Source organism: Amblyraja radiata, chromosome 10, assembly GCF_010909765.2.
Source record: "Amblyraja radiata isolate CabotCenter1 chromosome 10, sAmbRad1.1.pri, whole genome shotgun sequence".
NCBI classification, from domain to species: domain Eukaryota; kingdom Metazoa; phylum Chordata; class Chondrichthyes; order Rajiformes; family Rajidae; genus Amblyraja; species Amblyraja radiata.
The window spans coordinates 12,134,170-12,160,704 of record NC_045965.1 but is presented as its reverse complement, the minus strand read 5'-3'; the positions used below and the strand labels follow the sequence as shown (position 1 = coordinate 12,160,704).

Below are 26,535 nucleotides of genomic sequence, written 5' to 3'. Positions count from 1 at the left end.
GGGATATGGCCCTGACACCATCAAATGCTGATGATGCACAATGCATTTGTGAGCAGGACTGGTCAATTAACTATGGTGAGCTGGTTTTCATCAGAACGCTAGATTCTGATGATTATTCAATTATCCATCTGCCCTACTTCCATTGATGTTCACCAGACTATCGCTCATTCCCACCATTCCCAATTCCCCCAATATCTGCTTCCCCTCTCATTAGTGGGTTGCGTTCCTTGACATCTATGATTACAGTCGCCAGATCCTGCACAGAAGGGTCGGCAAGGTGCGGATCCTAATACAGAGTCGGGGAAAGTCACCTTTTCCAGCATCTTCTGCCAAAACTGGCGCCACAGGATGATGACGATGATCGCGACCAGGATGAAAATAATTGCCACCAAGCATCCAATGAGGATTCGAGTGTTGCTGTCGTCCACTTTATGCATTGGGTTGATGTCTGAGGACACAATGGGGATTACACATGGCATCCGAGCAAGAATACAGCAAAACCTCAAGGCTAAATACCAAGCATGTACAACAGAGGTTTTTAATTATGACATGACAAGATGCCTGTATTAAAAAAACAACGTTTTACTTTCGACTTCACTTTCGACTTTGTTGTATATATAGAAGGAATGGGTGACAAGTGATAGAAGCCTGACAAGTGATAGGTGGATACAGGTGAAGGGAGGTGGGGGCGGTGATAGGTAGATGATTGGATGAAGACCAGAGATGAAGAGACTAAAAGTGTGAGATAAGGTTGTAAAAGGTGCGAATTGTGAAGCCAGAGGAAGGAAGGAATATAGGTGGAAGGGACAGGGGGAGGAGGAAAGGGTGAAATATGTGCAACTCCAGGTGGGCCACAGGGAATAGAGGGGGGTGAGGAAAGGGGAGGAGTTGTTTGTAAGATAGTTACCCAAAATTGGGGAATTCAATGTTCATACCGTGCAAAGAGTGGGAGTAAACGGGTCCTTTTCAGAATGGCAGGCAGTGACTAGTGGGGTACCGCAAGGCTCAGTGCTGGGACCCCAGCTATTTACAATATATATTAATGATCTGGATGAGGGAATTGAATGCAACATCTCCAAGTTTGCGGATGACACGAAGCTGGGGGGCAGTGTTAGCTGTGAGGAGGATGCTAGGAGGCTGCAAGGTGACTTGGATAGGTTGGGTGAGTGGGCAAATGCATGGCAGATGCAGTATAATGTGGATAAATGTGAGGTTATCCTCTTTGGTGGCAAAAACAGGAATGTAGACTATTATCTAAATGGTGATCGATTAGGAAAAGGGGAGATGCAACGAGACCTGGGTGTCATGGTACACCAGTCATTGAAAGTAGGAATGCAGGTGCAGCAGGCAGTGAAGAAAGCAAATGGTATGTTAGCATTCATAGCAAAAGGATTTGAGTATAAGAGCAGGGAGGTTCTAATGCAGTTGTACAGGGTCTTGGTGAGACCACACCTGGAGTATTGCGTACAGTTTTGGTCTCCTAATCTGAGGAAAGACATTCTTGCCATAGAGGGAGTACAGAGAAGGTTCACCAGACTGATTCCTGGGATGGCAGGACTTTCATATGAAGAAAGACTGGATAGATTCGGCTTGTACACGCTGGAATTCAGAAGATTGAGGGGGGATCTTATAGAAACTTACAAAATTCTTAAGGGGTTGGACAGGCTAGATGCAGGAAGATTATTCCCGATGTTGGGGAAGTCCAGAACTAGGGGTCACAGTTTAAGGATAAGAGGGAAGTCTTTTAGGATCGAGATGAGAAAATCATTTTTTACACAGAGAGTGGTGAATCTGTGGAATTCTCTGCCACAGAGAGTAGTTGAGGCCAGTTCATTGGCTATATTTAAGAGGGAGTTAGATGTGGCCCTTGTGGCTAAAGGGATCAGCGGGTATGGAGAGAGGGCAGGTACAGGATACTGAGTTGGATGATCAGCCATGATCATATCGAATGGCGGTGCAGGCTCGAAGGGCCGAATGGCCTACTCCTGCACCTATTTTCTATGTTTCTATGTTAGCTGGAAGCTACCCAAGTGGAATACGAGGTGCTGTTCCTCCAGTTTGCGTGTGGCCTCACTCTGGCAATGGACGAGGCCCAGGAGAGAAAGGTCATTGTGGGATTGAGTGGACATATTAAAATGGTTGGCAACTGGGAGATCCAGCAGGCCTTGCCAGACTGAGCACAAGTTTTTGGTGAAACGTTCGCCTAGTCTATGCTTGGTCTCGCTGATGTAACGGAGGCCACATCAGGACCACCAAATGCAGTAGATGCATTCGATGTATATGCTTGATGGGAGTATATAAAATTATGAGGCATAGATAGAGTAGCCTGTCAGAACCATTTTTCCCAGGATAGGAATGTAAAAGACTAGAAGACATCGTTTTAAGTTCAGAGGGGGGAAGTTTAAAGGAGATGTGCGGGGCAAGTTTTTTTACACAGAGGGTAGTGTGTGCCTGAAACATGCTGCCAGGAGTGGTGGTGGAGGCAGATACGATAGCGGTGTTTAAGAGGCTTCTGGACAGGCACATTTACATGCAGGATAAGGAGGGATATGAATCACGTGCAGGCTGAGGAGAATAGTTTATCTTGGCATTGTGTTTGGCACAGACATTGTGGGCTGGAGGAGTCTGTTACTGTGCTGTACTGTTGTATGATGTCCCAATGAACCAATGAACCAAGGACACAGTCTTCCAACATTGGTCTTCAAAGAGAATGAGACACGATAAACGCAGGCTCAGAAACAGAACAAGATTTGTGTGCCACATTGGCTGATTCATTAACTGGCAGCCGTTCAGGTCAGTAATTGAAATATATCCTGCTTGCGTTCTACAATCAGTGACAGTTAATCTCTTTGGAATGTGTGGCTATAAAAGTTTATTTCTTGCTGAGATGAAACCGAATGGAGTCGGTCAATTAGCTGGTTGGAAGTGGGTTTATACAAAATAGATCATGAATACTTTCAAGACAATTGCACTTGTATTTGACTCATCTCTAAGGAACTCGGGCTGAAACAGTTTTGGGTGCTTTTCATTGTGTAAATCTCAGCATATTGAAGCACACACGGACTTGCTCTGGGGTACATCAAAGTACAGAGTAATAGTGCAAATGCATTCAGGAATAGTGTGAGTATATTCACCAACTCTTTGATAAACACAAAATGCTGGAGAAACTCAGCGGAACAGTCAGCATCTCTGGATAGAAGGAATGGGTGACGCTTCGGGTCGAGACTCGATTTAATCAATTCTTGGTCTGATTAGTGCCTCAACAACCTTCTTTGGCAACCTGTTCCATAAACTCACTATCTTCCATGTGGAAAAAGTTGCCTCTCAGGTTCCTATTAAATCTTTCTCCTCTCACCTGAAACTTATAAGTCTAGTTAGAGCAGGGTCTTGGCCCATGGCATTGAAGTTTCGAAGAGGGCTGGAAATTGGGCTCTTTAGACAGATTACGTACCTGCATTCATGCAGATCCCATACATACACACACATCTCATAACATCAGAATGTTGTTGGGGCCTCAGATGATGTAAAACATTTAGAAAAGTATAAGGAAATAATGAAAATAGACACAAAAAGCTAGACAGCGGGACAGGCAGCATCTCTGAGGAAAGGGAATAGGTGACGTTTCGAGTCTAGACCCTAATTCAGACTGAGAGTCAGGGGAAAGGGAAGCGAGAGATATAGACGATACAGAGATATATAGAACAAATGAATGAATAAACGCAGTTCATAATCTGTTTAACCCAAGAGTTTACATACTGGGGAAGCATGATGGGAAAAGTGGCCAACATAGGGGTCCTTTAAGGATGTTAGTGAAGCAGTGAGTGAATAGATTTATTATGGTGTTCAGGTTCCAAAGCACAGCTAGTTTAGTTAAAGCAAATATTGGGGGTTGTAAACAGCTGAGGGTAATAAAACTAATCAGCAGTACTAACATTTATGATTACCTATTTGTTATACAAAATGGGAAGAGTGGTATACTGAGTAACAGGGAGCATAGGGTTAAAGATATCTCTCGGGAAAGACAAAGATGAAAGGTTACAGTGACATTGATCAATGATGACATTTAAAAAAATATAGAATTCATGTGACCATTGTGTCACAAGAACAGATATAAGCTGTAGGTACTGCGAATCTTTGAAAGTGAACAAATCTTGGGGTTCTCTCAAAGTGTTTCTCAGTGCACACGGTTAAGGCCTTCAATAAAACCGACTTGTTTGGGAGACTCACCACTGATCTATGAGGTGTTTTATTTTGTGTCCGTGCCTATCTGAGTAAAGCCAGATACAGGGTACGGGTATAACACAGAATTCCCTCCTACAGATGACCAGAGGTGACCTGCATTAACAGACGGAGAGATGATGGATGTGCTGACCTATTCCTGAATGCATTCACATTGCCCCTCAGTATTTTGAGGCAATGTTGGAGAAACTGGATATTGAGTGATATTTAACCATGTAACAGAGAGGCTATTACATTTGTCAGTGGCCCAGCATAAAGTCACAGCAACTGCAGTCCCTACCAGATTAAAATAAAATACAAATAAATAAGTTAAAAAAAAGAATTTGTTGACATATCCTGGCACCAGCGACATCATTTTCTCAGCATGTGTGTAGAAGTGATAAGGGAAATAAGACAGAATTCTTTCAGAATATCTAATGGGAGATGAGGCTTGTTTGAATGTGTATGGAAGTCTTTAGCTGAATCCGTAGCTTCTTACCAATGTCACTGTGGGTTGTGGTGTCGATGTTCACTGTTGGGTGAACGCCCGAGTTGTTGTACATTGCAGTGTCTGCAAAGAGAAGAACAATCGTGTCATTGTCAAATCTTCTTATTTTATGAATTTCTTCATTTTATTTACGATGCAAACGTAGCACCAGCAGTCAGATTTCACCTCTTGTCAGATCCAGAGATGTTTGTAGCGGCAGATTTCCATTGGGATCTGAATGAATCTCTGGAACTGATGTGCTACAATGCTGAGAACTACATTCTTCACTCTGCATCTTCCCCTTTGCTCGACGGTTCAATAGTTCCTTTATCATCACGTGCACTGAGATACAGTTACATTATTCTTTTGCATACAGATCAGTAAGATTATTGCCTTACATAAGTACAATGCGTTGACTACCTGCTGCACTTGAGATTGGCTAGGTTGTATTTATGTATAGTATCTGATAGTATTTGATTTGATAGGATAGTTTGCCCCATCTCTTTTTACCTCTTCTCCCCTCTCCCGTCAGGCAAGAGGTACAAAAATGTGAAAATACATACCTTCAGTTTCAGGAACAGTTTCCTCCCAGATGTTATCAGGCAACTGAACCATCCTATCACCAACTAGGGAGCGATCCTAAGCTCCAATCTACCTCATTGAAGAACTATCATTACTTTATCTCATACCCTTTACCCTGTATCTGTACTAGTTGACGATTGTAATCCTGTACAGTCTTTTCGCTGACTGTATAACATGCAATAAAAAGCTTTTCACTGTACCTTGGTACATTTATGCCCCTGTCCCACTTAGGAAACCTGAAGACTTGAACCTGAAACCTCTGGAGACTTTGCACCCCACCCAAGGTTTCTGTGCGGTTCCCGGAGGTTCCCGGAGGTTTTTGTCAGTCTCCCTACCTGCTTCCACTACCTGCAACCTCCGGCAACCACCTGCAACCTCCGGGATCTGCACGGAAACCTTGGGTGGGATGCAAAGTCTCCAGAGGTTTCTGTTCAGGTTTCCTAAGTGGGACAGGGGCTTAAGAGATACAGCGTGGAAACAGGCCCTTCGTCCCACCGAGTCCACACCGACCAGCGATCACCCCGTAAGCTATCACTATCCTGCACACTAGGGACAATTTACAATTTGTAACAAAGCCAAATAACCTACAGACCTATATGTCTTTGAGGGAGCGGCTCTACCAGCTGTGCCACTGTGCTAAGGGTAATGTTAAGCAGCATCCAATGGGGAAAAGAAATGTACTGTAGGAATGGCAAGGGAAAACAATACTGAAAGTTGAGACCAAAAGAAAAAAAAAATCACATGGCAATACCTGACTGGAAAGAAATTTCACTGAACAGCATCCACGTGTCGGCAAAGTAGAACTGGCATTTGATGGCACTTGCCATGCGCTGTTGCAGTGGAACGGTGACAAAGCGGGAGCTCGGATTTACGTCATCCAGCACCAGAACAGATGTGGCGGGGGTCGGCTCCCACTTCCCTGGTTCTGAGCGGAAGAAGCACTGCACTTCCCGGAATATCTTCACTGCCTTTGTGAACATGTTATTGCTATGGACCTGCAGTTAGCAAAGGGTAGGTTAAATCTCCACACAAAAACTATTGCAAATAAGCACGCAGCATAACACAAGACATCTTGCTCTTTCACCCTTCCATTGACTCCATCTACGCTTCACGTTGCCTCGGCAAGGCCAGCAGCATAATCAAGGACCAGGTTCATCATGGTCACTCCCTCTTCTCCCCTCTCCCATCGGGCAAGAAGTACAGGTGGGAAAATGCATATATCCAATGTCAGAGACAATTTCTTCCCAGCTGTTATCAGGCAACTGAACCATCCTATCATCAACTAGAGAACGGGCCTGATCTACTATCTACCTCATTGAAGACCCTCGAGCTATCTTTAATTGGACTTTATCTTGTACTATACATAAAGGGCCTGTCCCACTGTACGAGATAATTCAAGAGTTTAAATAAAATCAAACTTGTGGTAAATACGTAGAATGTACGTAACGGCTACGTTGGAGCTCTTGGATGTCCCGTAGCGGCTCGTAATGCTAACAGCAGGTACTCGGGAAAAGCGGTAACTCGTGAAGTTTTTTCAGCACTATGAAAAATGTCCACGAGAGCCCCGAGTACCTACGAGCGGCTATTACTGTAATTCTCCGAGTTCGAATCAGGGGAAACTCGGGAGAACTCTTGAATTACCTTGTACAGTGGGACAGGCCCTTTATACCTTTTATCCTGGATTTGTACACAGTGTACAGTTGTAATCCTCTGTAGTCTTTTCGCTGACTGTATAACAAGCAACAAAAAGCTTTTCACTGTATTCTGGTACACATAATAATAATAATAATAACTTTATTTATAAAGCACTTTAAACAACTGCAGTTGCCACAAAGTGCTGTACATGACAATAATAAACAAAACTCTCCAGAGATGCTGCCTGTCCCGCTGAGTTCCCCCAGCATTTTGTGTCTATCTTCGGTTTAAACCAGCATCTACAGTTCCTTCTTAAACTAACCTGAAATTCAACTGCAAGCTAGTCAGTTGTGCATGTATCAACAATTGTTTCCACAGCATCTTAACATGGAACATAGAATGGTACTGCACAGAAACTGGCCCACAGTTTCTTAATGTTTTCAACTCGCTCGTATTTTTTTTGTCACGCAGATGAGGTAGCCTCACGTTACAGAATTTCACGATAGGGACTTTACGATAGGAACACAATCCACCCTCTTTCCCTGCTCGTAATGCTGGGATGGCCTACATTCCTAACAAGATTATTATTTTGGACACTCAAGGAACTGCCAAAGCTGGAATCTTGAGCAAAACATAAATTGCACATGGGTAAGTTTGGAGGGATTTGGACCAAACGCAGGCAGGTAGGACTAGTGCAGCAGGGACATGTTGGCTGGTGCGGGCAAGTTGGGCCGAAGGATCTGTTTCCACACTGTATCACTCTATGACTCCATGCACGAGGAACTCAAGTGGGCCAGGCGGCATCTGTGGAGGGGCTGGACATGCAACGATTTGGGTTGGGACCCGGAGAAAGCACCTGAAGAAATCCCACGGGGTCACGGGGAGAACGTACAAACTCCGTACAGACAGCACCCAAGGTCAGGATTGAACTCGGGTCTCTGGCCCTGTAAGGCCGCAACTCTACCGATGCGCCACCGTGCAGCCCAATGTTAGAAAAAACTTGATAGCACTGGTGAACTAAAACCGGTGTGCAAATGTTCTCTTTTACCTAATGTCTGGACACACTTCATTTTGTCCAGCTTATATGTTGGAGTTGGTTTTGTCCATTCCTCAGGACTGCTGATGAAAAATAATGTGCAGGAAACATAGATTAAGGCAATTGTCTTGTGGAAAACTATCTGGGTAGTCACTCTGTTCCAAGCTGTGACAACACATGAAATTACCAGGTGGCGCCAGCAATAGCTGCCTCGCCAACAGTTTGTCTGTCTCTTTCTTCTTCGTTGTTTTTTTAGTATGTGTTAAATGTATGCGTTCTGTGTTCTTTAGCTTGTTTTATGGGGGGATTGGGGGAAGGAGTTGGGGGAAACTTTTTCTAATCTATTACCTCGACGGAGATGCGATTTTTTTCCGTATCGTAACTCTGTCCGCACTGCGGCCTAACATCGAGGAGTTGGCGGCCTCTGCCGGAGACCGACTTCGAGAGCTCTACAGCGGGTGCCCGTGGACTTATCATCGTGGAGCCCGCGATCCCTTTGCCAGGACGGCCGTCCCGACACGGGGGCATCAACTGCCCTGATGCGGGGGCATCGATCGCCCCAACGTGGGGGCTTCGACTGCCGGCTGCGGGAGCTTCGATCGCCCCAACGGATGGTTCCACCGCCCCGACCGCGGGAGAAAAATGAGGGAAGAAGATGGACTTTATTGCCTTCCATCACAGTGAGGAATGTGGGGAATCCACTGTGGTGGATGTTTATGTTAACTTTTATGTAGTTGTGTGTCTTGTTGCTTTTTTTGGTTTGGCTGTATGGTAATTCACACATCACTGTACCTTAATTGGTACATGTGACAATAAAATACCTATGAAACCTTTGAAATTAGCTGCACACTAGTTCTACACACTATACACATCTCATAACGTAACTGAAGCAAAATCAAATCCAGCTGTTTGTAATAAGTACTCTACTAACAGCGGTTATCATGTAATTTTGTAATTAATGAAGCTTAGGATTTACCCAACCGAAGAACTCTGGAAATCATTGGATTGAAAATTATGTGCAGGAATGAACTACAATTATATAAATATAATCATTTCAGCTGTTATTGAACCTCAAAAGGAAGTAACAATTTATTTATTTTACAATAGTACCAAACTGTACTTTAAAGACAATGGGAACATTGAGTTTGTTTAGAAATAATGGTTACCCCTGTGTATCACATTAAAAAAAGTAGAGAGACCAGATGTGCCGTTATTTTTAAAGAACCCTTGGATGGATGGAGGGATGGTGGGAAGGCAGGAGGGATGGATGGGTGGATGGAGAGAGGGATGGAGAGAGGGATGGAGAGAGGAATGAGGGGATGGATGGAGAGAGGGATGAGGGGATGGATGGAGAGAGGGATGGATGGATGGAGAGAGGGGTGGAGTGATGGATGGAGAGAGGGATGAGGGGATGGATGGAGAGAGGGATGAGGGGATGAATGGAGAGAGGGATGAGGGGATAGATGGAGAGAGGGATGAGGGGATGGATGGAGAGAGGGATGAAGGGATGGGTGGATAGGGACGGATGAATAGATTGAGAGTTGGATGCATGGAAGTTTGGATGCAGGGATGGAGGGAGGAATGAGTGGAGTAAATGAATGAATGGGAATCAAGACAGATTCACTGATTATTGAGAAATGTGCACCTTCATTGCAGTGAAATTCCGGATGCGATCAAACTCAAACAAGATCTCCACAAATCCATTCTCAAAGCTGTCGTTCCGCCATCCTAAGTAGTCATATCCCGGCCACACGTTATAGATGTGACTCTGGGTGAAATCGTCCAAACCCCAGACGCCGTCTGTCATCTGCCCGAGTCCTTCGGAAACCATCCTAAGAACAAAGGAACATGAAGGAGGTTTAGAAGAAGGGTCCCGACTCGAAATGTCACCCATTATCTGCAGAACATTCTGTACTAATTCCTGCTGATTTTCAATGTAACATTCTCACCATTTCCAGAGAACACAGTACTTGGCTCCAGCAACACAAGGAACAGGCAGGAATGAAAAGGAATATGATGCAATGGACAAATTATCTGCTTAATTTAGTTTAGTTTAGAGCATAGAAACAGGCCGTTCAACCCACTGAGTCCACGCCGACCATCAATCACCCGTTCACACTAGTTCCATGTTATCCCACTTTCTCATCCACTCCCTACACACTGGGGACAATTTACAACTAACCTACACACCCGCACGACTTTGGAAAGGGAGAGGAAACCGGAGAACTGGAGGAAACCCATGCGGTCACAGGGACAATGTGCAAACTCCACACAGACAGCATCCAAGGTCAGGATCGAGCCACGGTCTCTGGCGCTGTGAGGCAGCAGCTCTAGCAGCTGCACCATTGAACACATCAAAGCACATTTAAACATATCACTGAAGAAGTGTTCCAAACAAAAACATCACCTATCCATGTTCTCCAGGGATGCTGCCTGACCCGCTGAGTTACTCCAGCACTTTGTGTATCGTTTGGTAAACCAGCATCTGTAGTTATTTGTTTCTACATCAAAGCATATGTTAGATAGAAACAAGGAACTGCAGATGCTGGCTTACACAATGTATGTGTGTGTACGTGCGTGCGTGTCCGTCAGGAACACAAAATGCTGGAGTAATTCAGCGGGACAGGCAGCATCTTATCAGAACATGGATAAGTGATGTTTTGGGTCAGGACCCTTTGTCAGAATAATAGAGATGGAATGGGTGGTGTTTCAGGTCGAGAATCTTCTTCAGATTCGACCCGAAACATCACCCATTCCTTCTTTACAGAGATGCTGCCTGTCCCGCTGAGTTACTCCAGCATTTGTGTCTGTCTTCAGTGTGAGTTAAAAGAAGGGTCCAGACCCGAAACGTCACCTATCAATTTTAGCCAGAGATGCTGCCTGACCCGCTGAGTTACTCCAGCACTTAGTGTCTATCTTTGGTGTGAACATTGAACTCTCCAATTTTAGGCAACTAACCAACTACCCTTTCACCTACCCCCCTCCCTCCCCAAACTCTTTTCTCTCCCCCTCCCTTCCCTGTGCCCTGAAAGTGCTCCCCCTTTCCCCTTTGCACCATCCCTTTCCACACATATCTCTACCTCACAATTTGGGCCTCTTCTCTCCTTTTCTCACTTCACGCTGCCTCGGCAATAGCCAGCAGCATTATCAAGGACGAGTCATACCCTGGCCTCCCCTCTCCCATCAGGCAAAAAGGTATAAACGTGTGAAAACGCACACCTCCGGATTTAGGGACAGTTTCTTCCCAGCTGTTATCAGGCAACTGAACCATCCTACCACAACCAGAGAGCAGTTCTGAAGTACTATCTACCTCATTGGCGACCTTCGGAATATCCTTGATCAGACTTTGCTGGCTTTACCTTGCACTAAACGTTATACCCTTATCATGAGGAATAACCTTAATCTGAGGAAAGACATTCTTGCCATAGAGGGAGTACAGAGAAGGTTCACCAGACATTCCTGGGATGGCAGGACTTTCATATGAAGAAAGACTAGATAGACTCGGCTTGTACACGCTGGAATTCAGAAGATTGAGGGGGGATCTTATAGAAACTTATAGAAACTTACAAAATTCTTAAGGGGTTGGACAGGCTAGATGCAGGAAGATTATTCCCGATGTTGGGGAAGTCCAGAACTAGGGGTCACAGTTTAAGGATAAGAGGGAAGTCTTTTAGGACCGAGATGAGAAAATCATTTTTTACACAGAGAGTGGTGAATCTGTGGAATTCTCTGCCACAGAAGGTGTTGAGGCCAGTTCATTGGCTATATTTAAGAGGGAGTTAGATGTGGCCCTTGTGGCTAAAGGGATTAGGGGGTATGGAGAGAAGGCAGGGATGGGATACTGAGTTGGATGATCAGCCATGATCATATCGAATGGCTTTGCAGGCTCGAAGGGCCGAATGGCCTACTCCTGCACCTATTTTCTATGTTTCTATGTTTCTATGTACCTATACACTGTAAATGGCTCGATTGTAATCATGTATTGTCTTTCTACTGACTGGATAGCACGCAACAAAAGCTTTTCACTGCACCTCGGTACAATAAACTAAACTGAACTTAAGGGCCTGTCCCACTTACGCGACCATTACAGGCCAGTACTCGTCATAGGTCGCCGAAATTTTCAACATGTTGAAAATTCAGGGGCAACCAGAAAGACGCTACGACTCTTTGGCGACCTCTCACCACCATAGGAGACCTCTCCCAACCGTGGTCATGAGAGGTCTCCAAAGAATCGTAGCATCTTTCAACATGTTGAAAGTTTCGGCGACCTATCACGGGTGCCGGCAGTCGCCTGCAAAGGTAGCGTAAGTGGGACAGGCCCTTAAGTCTCCTTTTTATTCCTGACAACCTCACCGGTATCCTGTCTGAAGAAGGGTTCTAACCTGAAGCATCACCTATTCATTTTCTCCAGATATGCAGCCTGGGTCGCTGAGTTACTCCAGCACTTTGTTTCTATCTTCCACCTATCACTCGCCAGGCTTTGTCCCACCTCCACCTCTCTTCCAGCTTTCTCACCCCACGACAAACAGTCTGGAGAAGGGTCCCAACCCGAAACGTCACCTATCCATGTCCTCCAGAGATGCTGCCTGACCCGCTGAGTTACTCCAGCACTCTGTGTCTATTGCTGCGAAATCTTCACAGATAAATGGCTCCAGATTCGAAATAATGCAGAAGAAGTGTGTGGTCTTAATTCATCAGGGACTTATATCTGAGGAACTAATAATAGTCTTGGCTGATTTACAATGTTTGAATAGTTTTAGTTTATTTATACATTGAGCTCCTTGTGCCTAAGAGTTTGAATGATGTTAATTAATGTTTTGTTTGTGAGTGCTTCTTGATACTGGCAGAACTTAGGGTCCTGTAACTTTGTTAGGCTCATTGCTCGGGGATTGTATTGAAAAGTAGAAACGGGAATTTCAGAGGCAAAGAAGTTCTTATCTTAGCCGCTATATTAATTTTTAATGAAATGGGTGGAATAAAGAGCTAATGTCAAATTGTTGAGGAGCGAAGGGTATCCTACTTTAGACTTTAGGACCTTTGGCCCACTGAGTCCGCACCGACTAGCGATCTAACACTAACACCATCCTACACACGAGAGACAATTTACAATTTGCTTAAGCCAATTAACCCACAAACCTGTACGTCTGTGAAGTGTGGGAGGAAACTGAAGCACCCGGAGAAAACCCACGCAGTTCACGGGGAGGACGTACAAGCTCTGTACAGACAGCACCCGTAGACAGGATCGAACCAGGGTCTCTGGTGCTGTGAGGCAGCAACTCTACCGCTACACCACTGTACCGCCCATCAATAAAATATATAATAAATGAATAACATAATCCGTTACCTTGAACTGATTGCACCATCGTAGACCGAATCATTCAAATAAACTGTGGGGTTCTTGGAGGAGAATATTTGGTGGCCCACTGGACAGTTGTAAGACACAAGACCATCTGTAGAACGACACGAACCAGTCACATCAGAGATACACCATCCGCAGTTCATCTACTGTAGTTTATCTAGTTTGACTCATTATGCACATTTCACTTGGCATTTTCACCCCTTTCACCAATTTGTATGGGACTTTAACCCAAATAGGTCTTGCTTTGAATACTATTTGAGAACCAGACAGCAGCCTAGCTCAAAGATAGACACAAAATGCTGGAGTAACTCAGCAGGTCAGGCAGCATCACTGGAGAACATGGACAAGTGACATTTCGAATCAGGACCCTTTTTCAGACTCATAGTGGAGAGAAAAGACCAGGACGTCAAAACTGGCAACAGATGACCTCAGGCAAATGCGCACATTCCCTGATGGGGCAGGAAGGGATGGAAATGGGAAGATGTGAATGTGGTGGGATGATATTGGAGGTGGTGAAAATGTCGGAGGATTTTGTGTTGTATGGAACGGCCGATGCGGTAAAGGTGAGGACTAGGAGGACACTATCTCTACTGCGAGCGTGGGGAAGGGGAGCTGTGGGGTACCAAGGAGATACGTGTGAGGGCCTTATCTATGATGGAAGAAGGGAACCCCTGTTCCCTGAAGAATGAGGACTTTGCGGATGTCCTGGTAATGAACACCTCACCTTGGGTGCAGATGCAGCGTAGACAGAAGAATTGTAAGGGAGAAGTAGGGGATAGAGTATTTGCAGGAGGCAGGGTGAGAGGAAGTATAGTCTAGATAGCTGTGGGAGTTAGTAGGTTGGTGGGATCACATTGGAGGTGACGGAAATGTCACAGGATGATGTGTTGGATGCGGAGGCTGGTGGGGAGAAAGGTAAGGACCAGGGAAACTCTGTCCTTGTTGCATCTGTGGGGAGGGGGAGTGAGAGCAGAACTACGGGACACAGAGGATACACGGGTGAGGGATCCATCTATAACACAAGGAGTGAAACCACATTATTAAAGAATGAAGACATCTTGGATCTCCTTGTATGGAAAACCTCATCCTGGGAGCAGCTGAACTGAAGCTAAATTAGTGTCATAACTTCAAACTAAATTAGTGTCATAGAATCATACACCATGGAAACAGGCCCTTTGGCTAAGGATGCCACATCTACACTGTTCCCAGCTGCTCCCATTTGGCCCATATCCCACTAAACCTTTCCTATCCATGTACTTTTCCAAATGTCTTTTAAATGTTGTTATTGTACCTGCCTCAACTATCTCCACGGGCCATATATGCACCACCCTCTCTGTGAAGAAGGGCCTCAACCTGAAATGTCACCCGTTCCTTCTCGCCAGAGTTCCACTGAGTTACTCCAACATGTTGTGTCTATCTTTGGTGTAAACCAGCATCTGCAGTTCCATCCTACCCTCTCGGAGAGGATCTCTCCCCTCTCACAATAACCTATGTCCTCTGGTTTTTGGTGTGTCAGGTCGGGGGGAGTTCCCCCCGCCACGGGTACCATGTAACCCCGTGCTACCTGCTCCATGGTCGGGTAGTCGGCGACTAAACCGTCTCCCCCACCTAGTTTGCCAGGTGAGGAGGGGGCTGTGGACCCCCAGCAGGACCAAAAACAAGACCCGTCAAAGGGCGGATGAGCTCCTAGTGAGCCAACGGCCATCCACACTTCAGTAGAAGTTGCGATCACTGTCGTACACAGCATTGTGAAGCACCGTGCCCATTGATACTTTCAACGATGATGGTGATGATGCTCTGTTTTTTTGATTCCCCTACTCTGGATAAAAGACTGTACTCTATCTACTCTCCTCGTGGTCTTATACACCTCACTAAGATCACCCCTCATCTTCCTGCACTCCAAGGAAGAACGTTCTAATGAAGAACGTTCAATGTGAAAGATGAACTTTTCCCTCCACAGATGCTGCCTGACCTGCTGAGCATCTGTCGCATTGAAACCAGCTTTCCAGCCTCTACACTTATTTGTTCTGCAGAAGCAATCCGTTGTAGAAGATTGCTCTGGGTTTATCCTGAGGATGTAATAAAACAGCATGTAAATGTAACTGCTTCCTTCCTTTGTATAGGAAGGAAAGCAGATGCTGATTTAAACCGAAGATAGACACAAAAAGCTGGAGTAACTCAGAGGGACAGGCAGCATCTCTGGAGAAAAGGAATGGGTGACGTTTCGGGTCGAGGCCCTTCTTCAGATTGAAGAACTGAAGAAGGGTCAAACTGAAGAAGGGTCTCGATCCGAAACGTCACCCATTCCTTCTCTCCAGAGATGCTGCCCGTCCCGCTGAGTTACCCCAGCATTTTGTGTCTATCTTTTGCCTCCTTCCTTCGTTAACAATCCCTAAATCAGGGCGAAAAAACAAAAACCAAGCCAAGTATTCTTGTGATTGTGACTCACTTTGTAATCCATTCTGCTGCCAACCCACAAGATTTCAGTGGCCTTGAGGTTTGCATCCAGAAGAAAGCTTGGCCTTTGTTTAAATCCCGAGGGAGAATGATAGTCACATTTGTCTACAGTCAGTCTGAATCTCTTTTTCTTTAGGAGTGTGACAGCGTGGAAGCTGTGCAGCTTTCACAACCTCCGCTGACGGAGATTTCCAAAGTGTGAAATACGATTTAGCACTGCAAGGTAGTACAGGGGCTGGCTGGTCAGACATGTGTGGGAAGGTTCTACAGATGCTGGTTTAAACCGAAGATAGGCACAAAACGCTGGAGTAACTCAGAGGGACAGGCAGCATCTCTGGACTGATGTCACCTATTCCTTCTCTCCAGAGATGTTGCCTGTCCCGCTGAGTTACTCCAGCATTTTGTGTCTATCTAGGGTCAGAGCATCAGCAACTTTGGGGCTACAGTTAAAGCCATAATAAGTCCATTAGACCAAAGACCTGAATTAGGTCGTTCGGCCCATCGAGTCTGCTCCGCCATTCGATCGTAGAGTCATACAGCGTGGAAACAGGCTCTTCGGCCCAACTTGCCTGTGCCGACTAGCATGCCCCGCACTAGTCCCATCTGCCTGCATTTGGCCCATATCCCTCTAAACCTTTCCTATCCATGTACCTGTCCAAATGTTGTGATAGGACCTGCCTCAACTACCTCCTCTGGCAGCTCGTTCCATATACCCACCACCCTTTGTGTAGAATGTTGCCTCTTAGGTTCCTATTAAATCTTTCCCCTCTCACCTTACTCCAATGTCCACAGTTTCGTGATTCTCCTGCTTTGGGGAAAATACGCTGTACATTAATAGGGCTGTCCCACTGTGCGAGCTAATTCAAGTTCTCCCGAGTTTCCCCTGATTCAAACTTGGAGATTTACGGTAATAGCCGCTCGTAGATACTCGGGGCTCTCGTGGACATTTTTCAACATGTTGAAAAATCTTCACGAGTCTTCCCGAGCTTACCTCGTTTCCTGAGTACCTGCCGTTAGCGTTACGAGCCGCTAAGAGACGTCCCCGAGCTCCGACGTACATTCTACGTACTTACCACGAGTTTGATTTTTTTTTAAACTCGGGAGAGCTCTTGGGTAAACTCGTACAGTGGGACATGCCCTTTACCCTCTCTAAACCTCTGTATGATCACCCCTCATCTCCCTAAAAGTTCTTGGACTGACCCAAGAACAGCCTAGAGTCCTACACTGCTCAACCTTTCCCTATAGCTCAGGCCCTCGAATCCTGGCAACATTCCCGTAAAGCTGATCTATTTTTCCCTCTCAACCCTATTCTCCGACCTTCTCCCTGGAATCTTTGACCCCTTGCTAATCATGAACCTATCCGCCTTAAAAATACCCAATGACTTGGCTTCCACTGCCATCTGTGGCATTGAATTCCACAGATTCACCACATTCTGGCTAAAGATATTCCTCCTCATCTAGAAAGGCAATTCAACATTCTCGTTGTTAAAGGCAACTTCATAAAATATATTTAATAATTTTCTCCACGTTTGGGGAGAGACTGGATGAACGATGAATAATTTTTGTTACTTAAAATCAAAGCATATAAAAGCAAGAATGGGTATACAAATATATATTTTTAAAACTTCTTTTCCAAATGTGCACTGCAAGGTCTCACTAAATTGGTTTATGGCTCAATTTGAAGAAGGGACTTGACCAGAAATGTCACCTATTCCCTTCCTCCAGAGATGCTGTCCGACGCGCTGAATTACTCCAGCATTTTGTGTCTATCTTATGGTGATCTGCATTGTGTAGATAGTGTGGATAAGTTCACCTCTTTATATTATTTGCAGTGATTTTCACATATCTCTCCTTTAATACCATTCCCTAGTGTTAAAAGCTCATCTCTCCCTGTATATGTACGTCACCTCCTCAACTCTAGGGGTAGCAATGTGGCATAGTGGGTAGAGCCGCAGACTCACAGCACCAGAGACCCGGGTTCGATCCTGACTACGGGTGCTGTCTGTGTGTGGAATTTACACATTCTCCCTGCGACCATGTGGGTTTCCTCTGGGTTGCAGGTTAATTGTCCCTCTCTAAATTGTCCCTTGTTTAGAAGTGAGTGGTAGAACTTGAGGGGAATTGATAACAATGTGCGGGGAAAAAATGTAGATTAGAGTAGGATTAGTGTCAATGGGTGGTTGATGGTCAGAACATATAGACACAAAATACTGGAATAACTCAGCGGGTCAGGCAGCATCTCTGGAGAAAAGGAAGAGGTGACATTTCAGATCTTCAGATGGTCAGCGTGGAATCGGTGTCCCAAGGGATCTGTTTCCATGCTTTAGTTTAGTTTAGTTTAATGCTTAACTGCCCTGTGTGCGGAGGTACAGTGAAAAGCTTATTTTGTTGCGTGCTATCCAACCTGCATAAAGACTGTACCTGATTGCAACCAAGCTGTCCACAGTGTATCTCTCTATCTGTAGCTCAGCATAATCCTTCCCCACCCACCCTCTCATCTACACACTGCCCATTTGAATGTGTAAATCTGGGTGATTGGCTGGGTAGTTTGGGATTTAAAGGTCTGATTCGATGGGCAATAGACAATAGGTGCAGGAGTAGGCCATTCGGCCCATTCACTTACCCAACCATTCACATCCATAGAGTTCCACTCTCATACACACACTCATTGAGTGATCAGTAATTGGTATGAACCTGACAAATCGGGCTATCATTGGAGGCTCCAGATCCCTCAGCACTGGATCATACGGGTTGGCATTTCCTTCAATTATCTGAAGAGGAAGAAGAAAGCATGAGACAATTAAATGGCAATAATACAATACCATACAATACAATACAATACCTTTTATTTGTCATTTGAACCTCACATGAGGTTCAAACGAAATTTGGTTTCTGCAGCCATGCAAGAAAAGAACCAAGACACACACCAACACAATTTACACAAACATCCATCATAGTGAGTCTCCTCCTCACTGTGATGGAAGGCAAAGTCTTGTCTCTCCTCTGCTCTCCATTCCTCTCCCAAAGTCGAGGTCAAAGCCCCCGGCGGGCGCTAGCAAGTCCGCAGCCACTCAAAGCCACGCCGGGCGATGTAAGGCCCTGCCCCGGGACTTGGTGTTGGAGTCCCTGGCGGGCGCTGGCAAGTCAGCGGCAAATCAAAGCCGCACCGGGCGTTGTAAGGCCCCGCTCCAGGTCACTCTCAACCCCACAATTCGGGCGGGAGAAGTCGCCGTTGCCGGTGCCCCGCAAAGCAGTCTCCCACCAGGGACCCGCGAGCTCCCGGTGTCACCATCCACCAGAGCCGGGTCGCAGCAGCGCGACACCGCAGCTCTCCACGCTCCGAAGCTGGCCAGCTCCACGGAGGTAGGTCCGTAGGTCCACAGCTCCACGGAGGTAGGTCCGCAGCTCCACAGCTCCACAGCTCCACAGCTCCACAGCTCCGCAGCTCCACAGCTCCACAGGCTCCGTGACTTGAGCCTCCAGGTCGTTCCGGTTGGAGGCCGCTCCACGGCGCTAGGCCCCAACGGCAACGGAGACCCGACAGGGAAAAGGTCGGGTCTCCATGCAGGGAAGAGATTTTAAAGTTTCCCCACCCACATATACACATTTAAAAACCCACTACAAACTAAACCCTCAACAGGACAAAAAAATGAAAAATACACAGACAGACTGCAGAGGCCGCTGCGACGTCGGTCGCGCCGCCAAACATACCACTTTTCAATAGACAATAGGTGCAGGAGGAGGCCATTCGACCCTTCGAGCCAGCACCGCCATTCAATGTGATCATGGCTGATCATCCCCAATCAGTACCCCGTTCCTGCCTTCTCCCCATATCCCCTGACTCCGTTATCTTTAAGAGCCCTATCTAGCTCTCTCTTGAAAGCATCCAGAGAACCGGCCTCCACCACCCTCTGAGGCAGAGAATTCCACAGACTCACCACTCTCTGTGAGAAAAAGTGTTTCATCGTCTCCGTTCTAAATGGTTTGCTCCTTATTCTTAAACTGTGGCCCCTGGTTCTGGTTTCCATGTGCTAAGTCAGGAGGAGTGTGGCTCGGGGGTGGTGTGGGGGGGGGGGGGGGGGGTGGTGTGGGGGGGGTAGTGTGGGGGGGTGGTGTGGGGGGGGGTGGTGTGGGGGGGTGGTGTGGGGGGGGTAGTGTGGGGGGGTGGTGTGGGGGGTGGTGTGGGGGGTGTGGGGGGGGGGGGGGGGGGGTGTGGGGGGGGTGTGGGGGGGGTGGGGGTGTGTGGGGGGTGGTGGGTGGGGGGGGTGGTGTGTTTGGGGGGGGGGGGGGGGGGGTGTGTGGGGTGGTGTGGTGGGTGTGTGGGGGGGGGGTTAGTGTGAGGGGGTGGTGACAGGATGGTGTTACAATGGGTATTTTCCAATCCTTTCCACTTGTCACTTTAATTTCATGTTTCATGTATTTTGTGTTTATGACTAAATTAGACACAAAAAGCTGGAGCAACTCAGCGGGACAGGCAGCATCTCTGGAGCGAAGGAATGGGTGAGGTTTCGGGTCGAGGCCCTTCTTCAGACTGAAGTCAGGCGAGTGGGTGGTACACAGACCTATGTGTTTATGACTGTTGGCAGATCAATTTTCCCTCTGGGATAAAGAACGTTCTATCGTATCGTATGATTTTGCTGTCTGGATTTCCAGCAGGTTGACGTGGTGGGTTTGGAAGACACCGTCTTAGGAGTTTAGTTCGGAGATACAGCGTGGAAACAAGCCCTTTGACCCACCGAGTCTACGCTGACCATGATTACCCTTACACTAGTTTTATCCAACACACTAGGGACAATGTACAGAAACCAAATAACCTACAAACCTGCACGTCTTTGGATTGTGGAAGGGTTTTCTCCGGGTGCTCCGGTTCCCTCCCACATTCCAAGAACATGCAGGTTTGTGGGTTAATTGGCTTCTGTTAAATTATCCCGAGTGAGCAGGGTAGAACTAGCGTGAACGGGTGATCGCTGGTCGGCGCGGACTTGGTGGGCTGAAGGGCTTGTTTCCGCGCTGTACCTCTAGAAAAAAACAAAAGATACCGGATCACTTGGACGAAATCCACGCTGTCACAGGGAGAACGTGAAAACTCCACATTGACAGCACCTGAGGTCGGGATCGAATGGGTCTCCAGCCCTGAAAACCTGCCCTGCACATCTCCTTTAAATCTCTACTCTCTCATCTTAAAGCAATGCCCTTCAGTCTTTGATATTACCACCTTGGGGGAAAAAAAGATTCTGACTGTCTACCCTATCTATGCCTCTGATAATTTTATATACTTGCATCAGGTGTCCCCTCAACCTCCAAAGTTTCAGATTCCGTGCCTTTGACCTGTTTTTCTAGCCACATTATAGCCACATTACAGTTTCAGGTCAATATTAGCCACAGCATATTGATAGTGGTGAAGATCCAATGGTGGCAATGCCAAATTGTCCCTGAAATGGGAAAGGAGCTGAATAAGGCCATTCGGCCCATCAAGTCTACTCTGCCATTCAATGATGGCTGATGTATCTTTTCCACTCAACCCATTCTCCTGCCACCTCCCCATAACCATTGCCACCCGTACTGATCAAGAATCTGCCAATTTCTGCCTTAAATATATCCACTGACGTGGCCTCCACATCCGTCTGTGGCGATGAATTCTACACATTCACCACCCTCTGGTGGAAAAATATAAAGGCTTCTGAACTGCCATTGAGACGCTATTTTTCCAGCCTCGAGACTGGAATGTACCTGTTTGCCGAATCGATTTTTCCACGAGTTCCATCGGTTCCCATCCCTGCTGTAGTCCAGGCGGTAGGTCTGGGCAAATTCATTGCCGTGACCTCTGGCGTGCCGGCCCTGGGTTCCCACCAGGGTAATAAAGTGCAGGCTCCGCAGGTCAACCTGCAGGAACTCCGTATCGTGTGGGTTCACCGGCCCTTGTGGGCACCAGGCTCCATCTCCTCCTTCTAGGTCCAGTCTAGGGATGCAAGGAAGCAAGACTTTGTCAGCCCGCTTGGCTCATCAGTCGCAGAGCATGATCAGTGAAGCCAAGGTCTGAGGTAAAGCAACTCGCTTCAAGAGAGGAGGGTGAATGAACGAGAGTTTTTAGTTTAGTTTAGAGACACAGAGCCTTTGAGCAGGCCCTTCGGCCCACTCACCAGCGATCCCCGCACGTTAACACTATCCTACATTGGGAACAATTTTTTTACATTTGTACCAAGCCAATTGATCTACAAACCTGCACGCCTTTGGAGTGTGGGAGGAAACTGGAGAACCCGGAGAAAACCCACGCAGGTCACAGGGAGAACGTACAAACTCCGTACAGACAAGCGCTCGTAGTCAGGATCGAGCCCGGGTCTCTAATGCTATGATCGCTGGAAGGCAGCAACTCTACCGCTGTACCACCATGCCGCCCAAAGTCAAGGAACTATTGCTCGCAACCATTTCCTCACCAGGGGCTATGGGGGAGCATGGACCAACTGGGCTTCCCTCTCTCTCTCCCCCTCATACTCCACTCCCTCTCCCCCCCCCCCCACACACTCCTCTCCCTCCCTATCTCCCTCTTACACTCCTCTCTTTCCCTCTCTCTCTCTCCTTCCAACTTCCCTCTCTCCTTCTCCCCAACTCCATCCCTCTCCTTCCAGCCCTTCCTTCCCTCTCTCTCTCTCCCCCCTACCTCCCTCTCTCCCCCACCATCACCTTCCCTTTCTCTCTCCCTCCCACTCCATCTCTCTCTCTCCCGCACTCAAGTTCCCTGCCTCACTTTCCCACCCTCTCTCCCCCGCCAATTCTTCCCTTCCCCCTCTCTCCTACTTCCTTCACTCCCCCACTCCCTCCCCACTTCTCTCTCCTTTCCATTCTTTCCCTCCCCCTCTCCCTCCCCTCTTCCTCCCTCCCTCCTTCTCCTTACGTAATGGGTCAAATGTCCATCTCCGGCCCTGTATGATAATCCTTTATATCTATTTTATTTGTCCCTAAAGCCATGCTTCCCTGCGTTGTTACCAACCCACTAGGCTGGGAGCAGTCGCTGAGCCTGTGGTGTGCAATACCCACGGTATTTAAGCGGCCACTGAGAGCAGGAATCGGCAACTCACCGGCCGTGCTTGGCTGCTGTCGAATCGTACCAATGACTGGAGGCGGTGATATCTTCATCCTGGATTTGCCCTCCAGACATCCCAAGGGGGTAACGGCAAACAGCTGGGGAAGGCAACAGAAAGTCAGGAGTCTGGCTCATAAGACGGAGACATTGAAGCCTTAGTTCACTTCACTTTAGAGATACGGCACGGAAACAGGCCCTTCGGCCCACCGAGACCACACCGATCAGCGATCACCCCGTATACTAGCACTATCCTACACACTAGGGACAATTTACAATTTACAGAAGCCAATTGACCTACAAACCCGCATGGAAGCAGGTGCTGATGGATGATCAACCGCACACCAGCTCTATCCTACACAAGAAACCCTTCTTCAGACTGAAGAAGGGTTTTGGCCCGAAACGTCGCCTATTTCCTTCGCTCCATAGATGCTGCTGCACCCGCTGAGTTTCTCCAGCTTTTTTGTGTACCTTCGATTTTCCAGCATCTGCAGTTCCTTCTTGAACAAAGTACAAACCTGTACGTCTTTGGGATGTGGGAGGAAACCGGAGCACCCGGAGAAAACCCGCGCGGTCACAGGGAAAACAGTACAAACTCCGTACAGACAGCACCTGCAGTCAGGATCGAACCCCGGTCTGTGGGGCAGTGAAGCAGCAACTCTACCGCTGCACCACTGTGCCATCCCTCATGGACATGCCACCTTTACTGGTAAGGCATTGACCTTTACTCAGTCTCACTGGCTCTGATATTGGAGAAGCAAGGTCAACTCTACAGTGAGTTCTCCCTTCACTTCTATGAAAATACTATGGCCCATGCCAACGATAATCGTAAGGGTTATAGATTCAAGGAACTGCTGGAATCTCAAGTAAACCAAAAACTGCTGGAGTAACCCAGCGGTGGAGGCAGCGTCTGTGGAGGCAAGGCGACGTTTCGGGTCGGGTCCTTCTTGATACCCTACCCTACCCATTAAGTCGTTTACAATGAATAAGGAACTGCAGATGCTGGTTTACAAAAATGAAAATCAAAAAGTACTGGAGTAACTCAGCAGGTCAGGCAGCATCCCTGGAGGACGTGGATAAGTGTCGATTTAAGTCGGGATCCTTCTTCAAACTGAAGAAAGGTCACCACCTAAAACATCACCTCGCCATGTTCTCCAGAGATGCTGCCTGATCCACTGAGTTACTCCAGTACTTTGTGTCTAAATCATTTCTGGGAAGATCTTAGTCATATGAGAGGTGAATTTTAACATAAATCAGGAGATAGGTTGAAATATTAGTTTTACACATGGCCCTGTATTAATCACCAATTGGTAAAGTAAAATTAAGGGGTTGGGGGTGGAAGGGTTGGATTAAAATTCCTGGTTACACTTCCTTGTGCTGTCTGTTGCTTTTTGCTTGGCTGAGCCGCTGAGTTATTCCAGCTTTTTGTGTCTCATTCATTTGTTCTATATCTCTCTGTATCACCATTAATATCTCTTGTTTCCCTCTCCCCTGACTCTCAGTCTGAAGGGTCTCGACCCGAAACGTCACCCGTTCCTTCTCTCCAGAGATGCTGCCTGAGCCGCTGGTTCACCAGCTTTTTGTGTCTGTCTACACTTTCTCAGTGTTGATGGTCAGCAAACATTGTAACATGTACAAGGTTTATTGCAGATCCTACCTTCAACTCGTTACTTTTGGGAATTCATTAATCCAAGGCTCATTTACACTTTTGCTAATCTACAGAGGGCAAAAAGTCAGCTGACCAGATAGCGCGCAACTAAAAAGCTTTTCACTGCACCTCGGTACACGTGACAATAATAATCGAAACTACACACAATTACAAACAAGTACAGGTACAGGATAAAGGGAATAACGTTGATCGCAAGATAAAGTCCAGTAAAGTCCGTTTGAAGATAGTCCGAGGGTCTCCAATGAGGTAGATGGGAGGTGAGGGACATTCTCTAGTTGGCGACAGGACGGTTCAGTTACCTGTACCTGATAAAGAGTTGAGAAGAAACTGTAGAGAGACACAAAATGCTGGAGTAACTCAGCAGGACTGTCCCTGTATCTGGAGGTGTGCATTTTCACACTTCTGATTTAACACCCTGGGGTCTCCTGCTATACGTATGAAATATATATATTTATATATATATTAATTAATATATATACTAATATATATATATATATAATGTGCTGCTTCTGACTCATTATCGTTATTTTCTCAATGTTCACAAAGTCCGAATTAATCCCAAAATGTCTGAAGAAGGGCCCCCGACACAAAATGTTACCTATCCATGTCCTCCCCAGATGCTTCCTGACCCGCTGAGTTACTCCAGCACTCTGTGTTCTACACAAGATTCCAGCACCTGCAGTTCCTTGTGTCTCTAAAATGCCACTTTTGGTCTCGGCAGTGACATTTAATAAGACAAAGGTACTTTTTATGAAAACCTGGTAGCTATTGTTGCACTATTTTAACTTCACAAAGGTATAGATCTTTAAATACCACCCTCGATGCCAAATAATTTAGCACGCAGGGCAAATTTCATTGAAGTAGAACAACACTTGTGACAGCAGCATTGGCTGCTGTAGAGAAAGCATAGCCAGGGGCTATATTTGCATTTCATTTACATTCCTCCCTTGAATGAATACATTGGGCAATGCGTGTCCCTTATTTTATATCCTTAAAAAGAAAGAAAAAAGTAAATAAAGATGGTCATTTATCCCGATAAACACGAATACAGTCGGGGAATGTCACTGAAAAGACTAGGAAGCTCTCCATCCCTGGTTTGGAGAAAGAGCAGACTTCAAAAGGCCTTTGACCACCTTTGGCCAAACAGAATGACAGGATTTATGCCGATTGATAATATCTCCAAAGAAAACAAGCCTGCTATTTTTTTTAATCAAACGCAAAATTAATCATGGCCGGATGACGGTGTAATTCCCAGAGAAAAGTTTTGTAATTCAAAGACATCATGGCTTTTAACTTCCACCCCCTAATGAGTGGGGATTGGTGGAGGGAGATTATGGATTGGCAGTGTCACATGGGCATGCAGCATGGAGACAGGCCCTTCAGCCCAGCTTGCCTATACTGACTAAGATGCCCCATCTACACTACCCCCATCAGCCTGCATTTTGCCCCTAACCCCAACCCAAACCCTAACCTAACCCAACCTCTCCTGTCCATGTACCTGTCCAAATGCTTTTTAAAAGTTGTTATAGTACCTGCCTCAACTACTTCCTCTGGCAGCTCGTTCTACATGCCCACCACACTTTGAGTGAAAAAGTTGCCCCTCAGGTTACTATTAAATCTTCCCTTGCCCATTTTAAACCTACACCCTCTGGTTCTTGATTCCCCTACGCTGGGTAAAATACTCTGCGCTTTCACCCTATCTATTTCCTGCCACATTTACCTCTTCTGGCTGCTTGTTCCATGCACCCACCACCCTTTATGTGAAAAGGTTGCTCCTTGGGTTCATATTAAATATTTCCCTCTCATCTTAAGTGGGGCTAAGTAAGACAGAATCTTCAGACAAACAAGCAGAGTCAAATCTACAGACTTTAGTTTCATTTAGTTTATTGTCACGTGTACCAAGCTACAGTAAAAAGCCTTTTCGGTGTGTGTAATCCAGTCAGCAGAAATACTACACATAGTTTAAATCGAGCCATCCGCAGTGAACAGATATATGATAAAGAGAATAGTTTAG

At 46.5% G+C, this 26,535-nt stretch overlaps 1 protein-coding gene across 3 annotated transcripts in view; it reads right to left on the bottom strand.

Moving 5' to 3' along the window:
• The window catches only part of ddr2 (discoidin domain receptor tyrosine kinase 2), a 136,013-nt gene that overhangs the window by 21,814 nt on the left and 87,664 nt on the right, over positions 1 to 26,535 (bottom strand). For all 3 annotated transcript variants that reach the window (XM_033028021.1, XM_033028023.1, XM_033028022.1), the window contains 8 exons: positions 22,851 to 22,953; positions 21,505 to 21,733; positions 18,398 to 18,545; positions 13,303 to 13,408; positions 9,604 to 9,790; positions 6,039 to 6,282; positions 4,718 to 4,789; positions 312 to 448 (listed from right to left, as the gene is read on the bottom strand). In XM_033028021.1, coding sequence (XP_032883912.1) covers positions 312 to 448; positions 4,718 to 4,789; positions 6,039 to 6,282; positions 9,604 to 9,790; positions 13,303 to 13,408; positions 18,398 to 18,545; positions 21,505 to 21,733; positions 22,851 to 22,953 — 1,226 coding nt within the window. The remainder of the gene's footprint in view (positions 1 to 311; positions 449 to 4,717; positions 4,790 to 6,038; positions 6,283 to 9,603; positions 9,791 to 13,302; positions 13,409 to 18,397; positions 18,546 to 21,504; positions 21,734 to 22,850; positions 22,954 to 26,535) is intronic.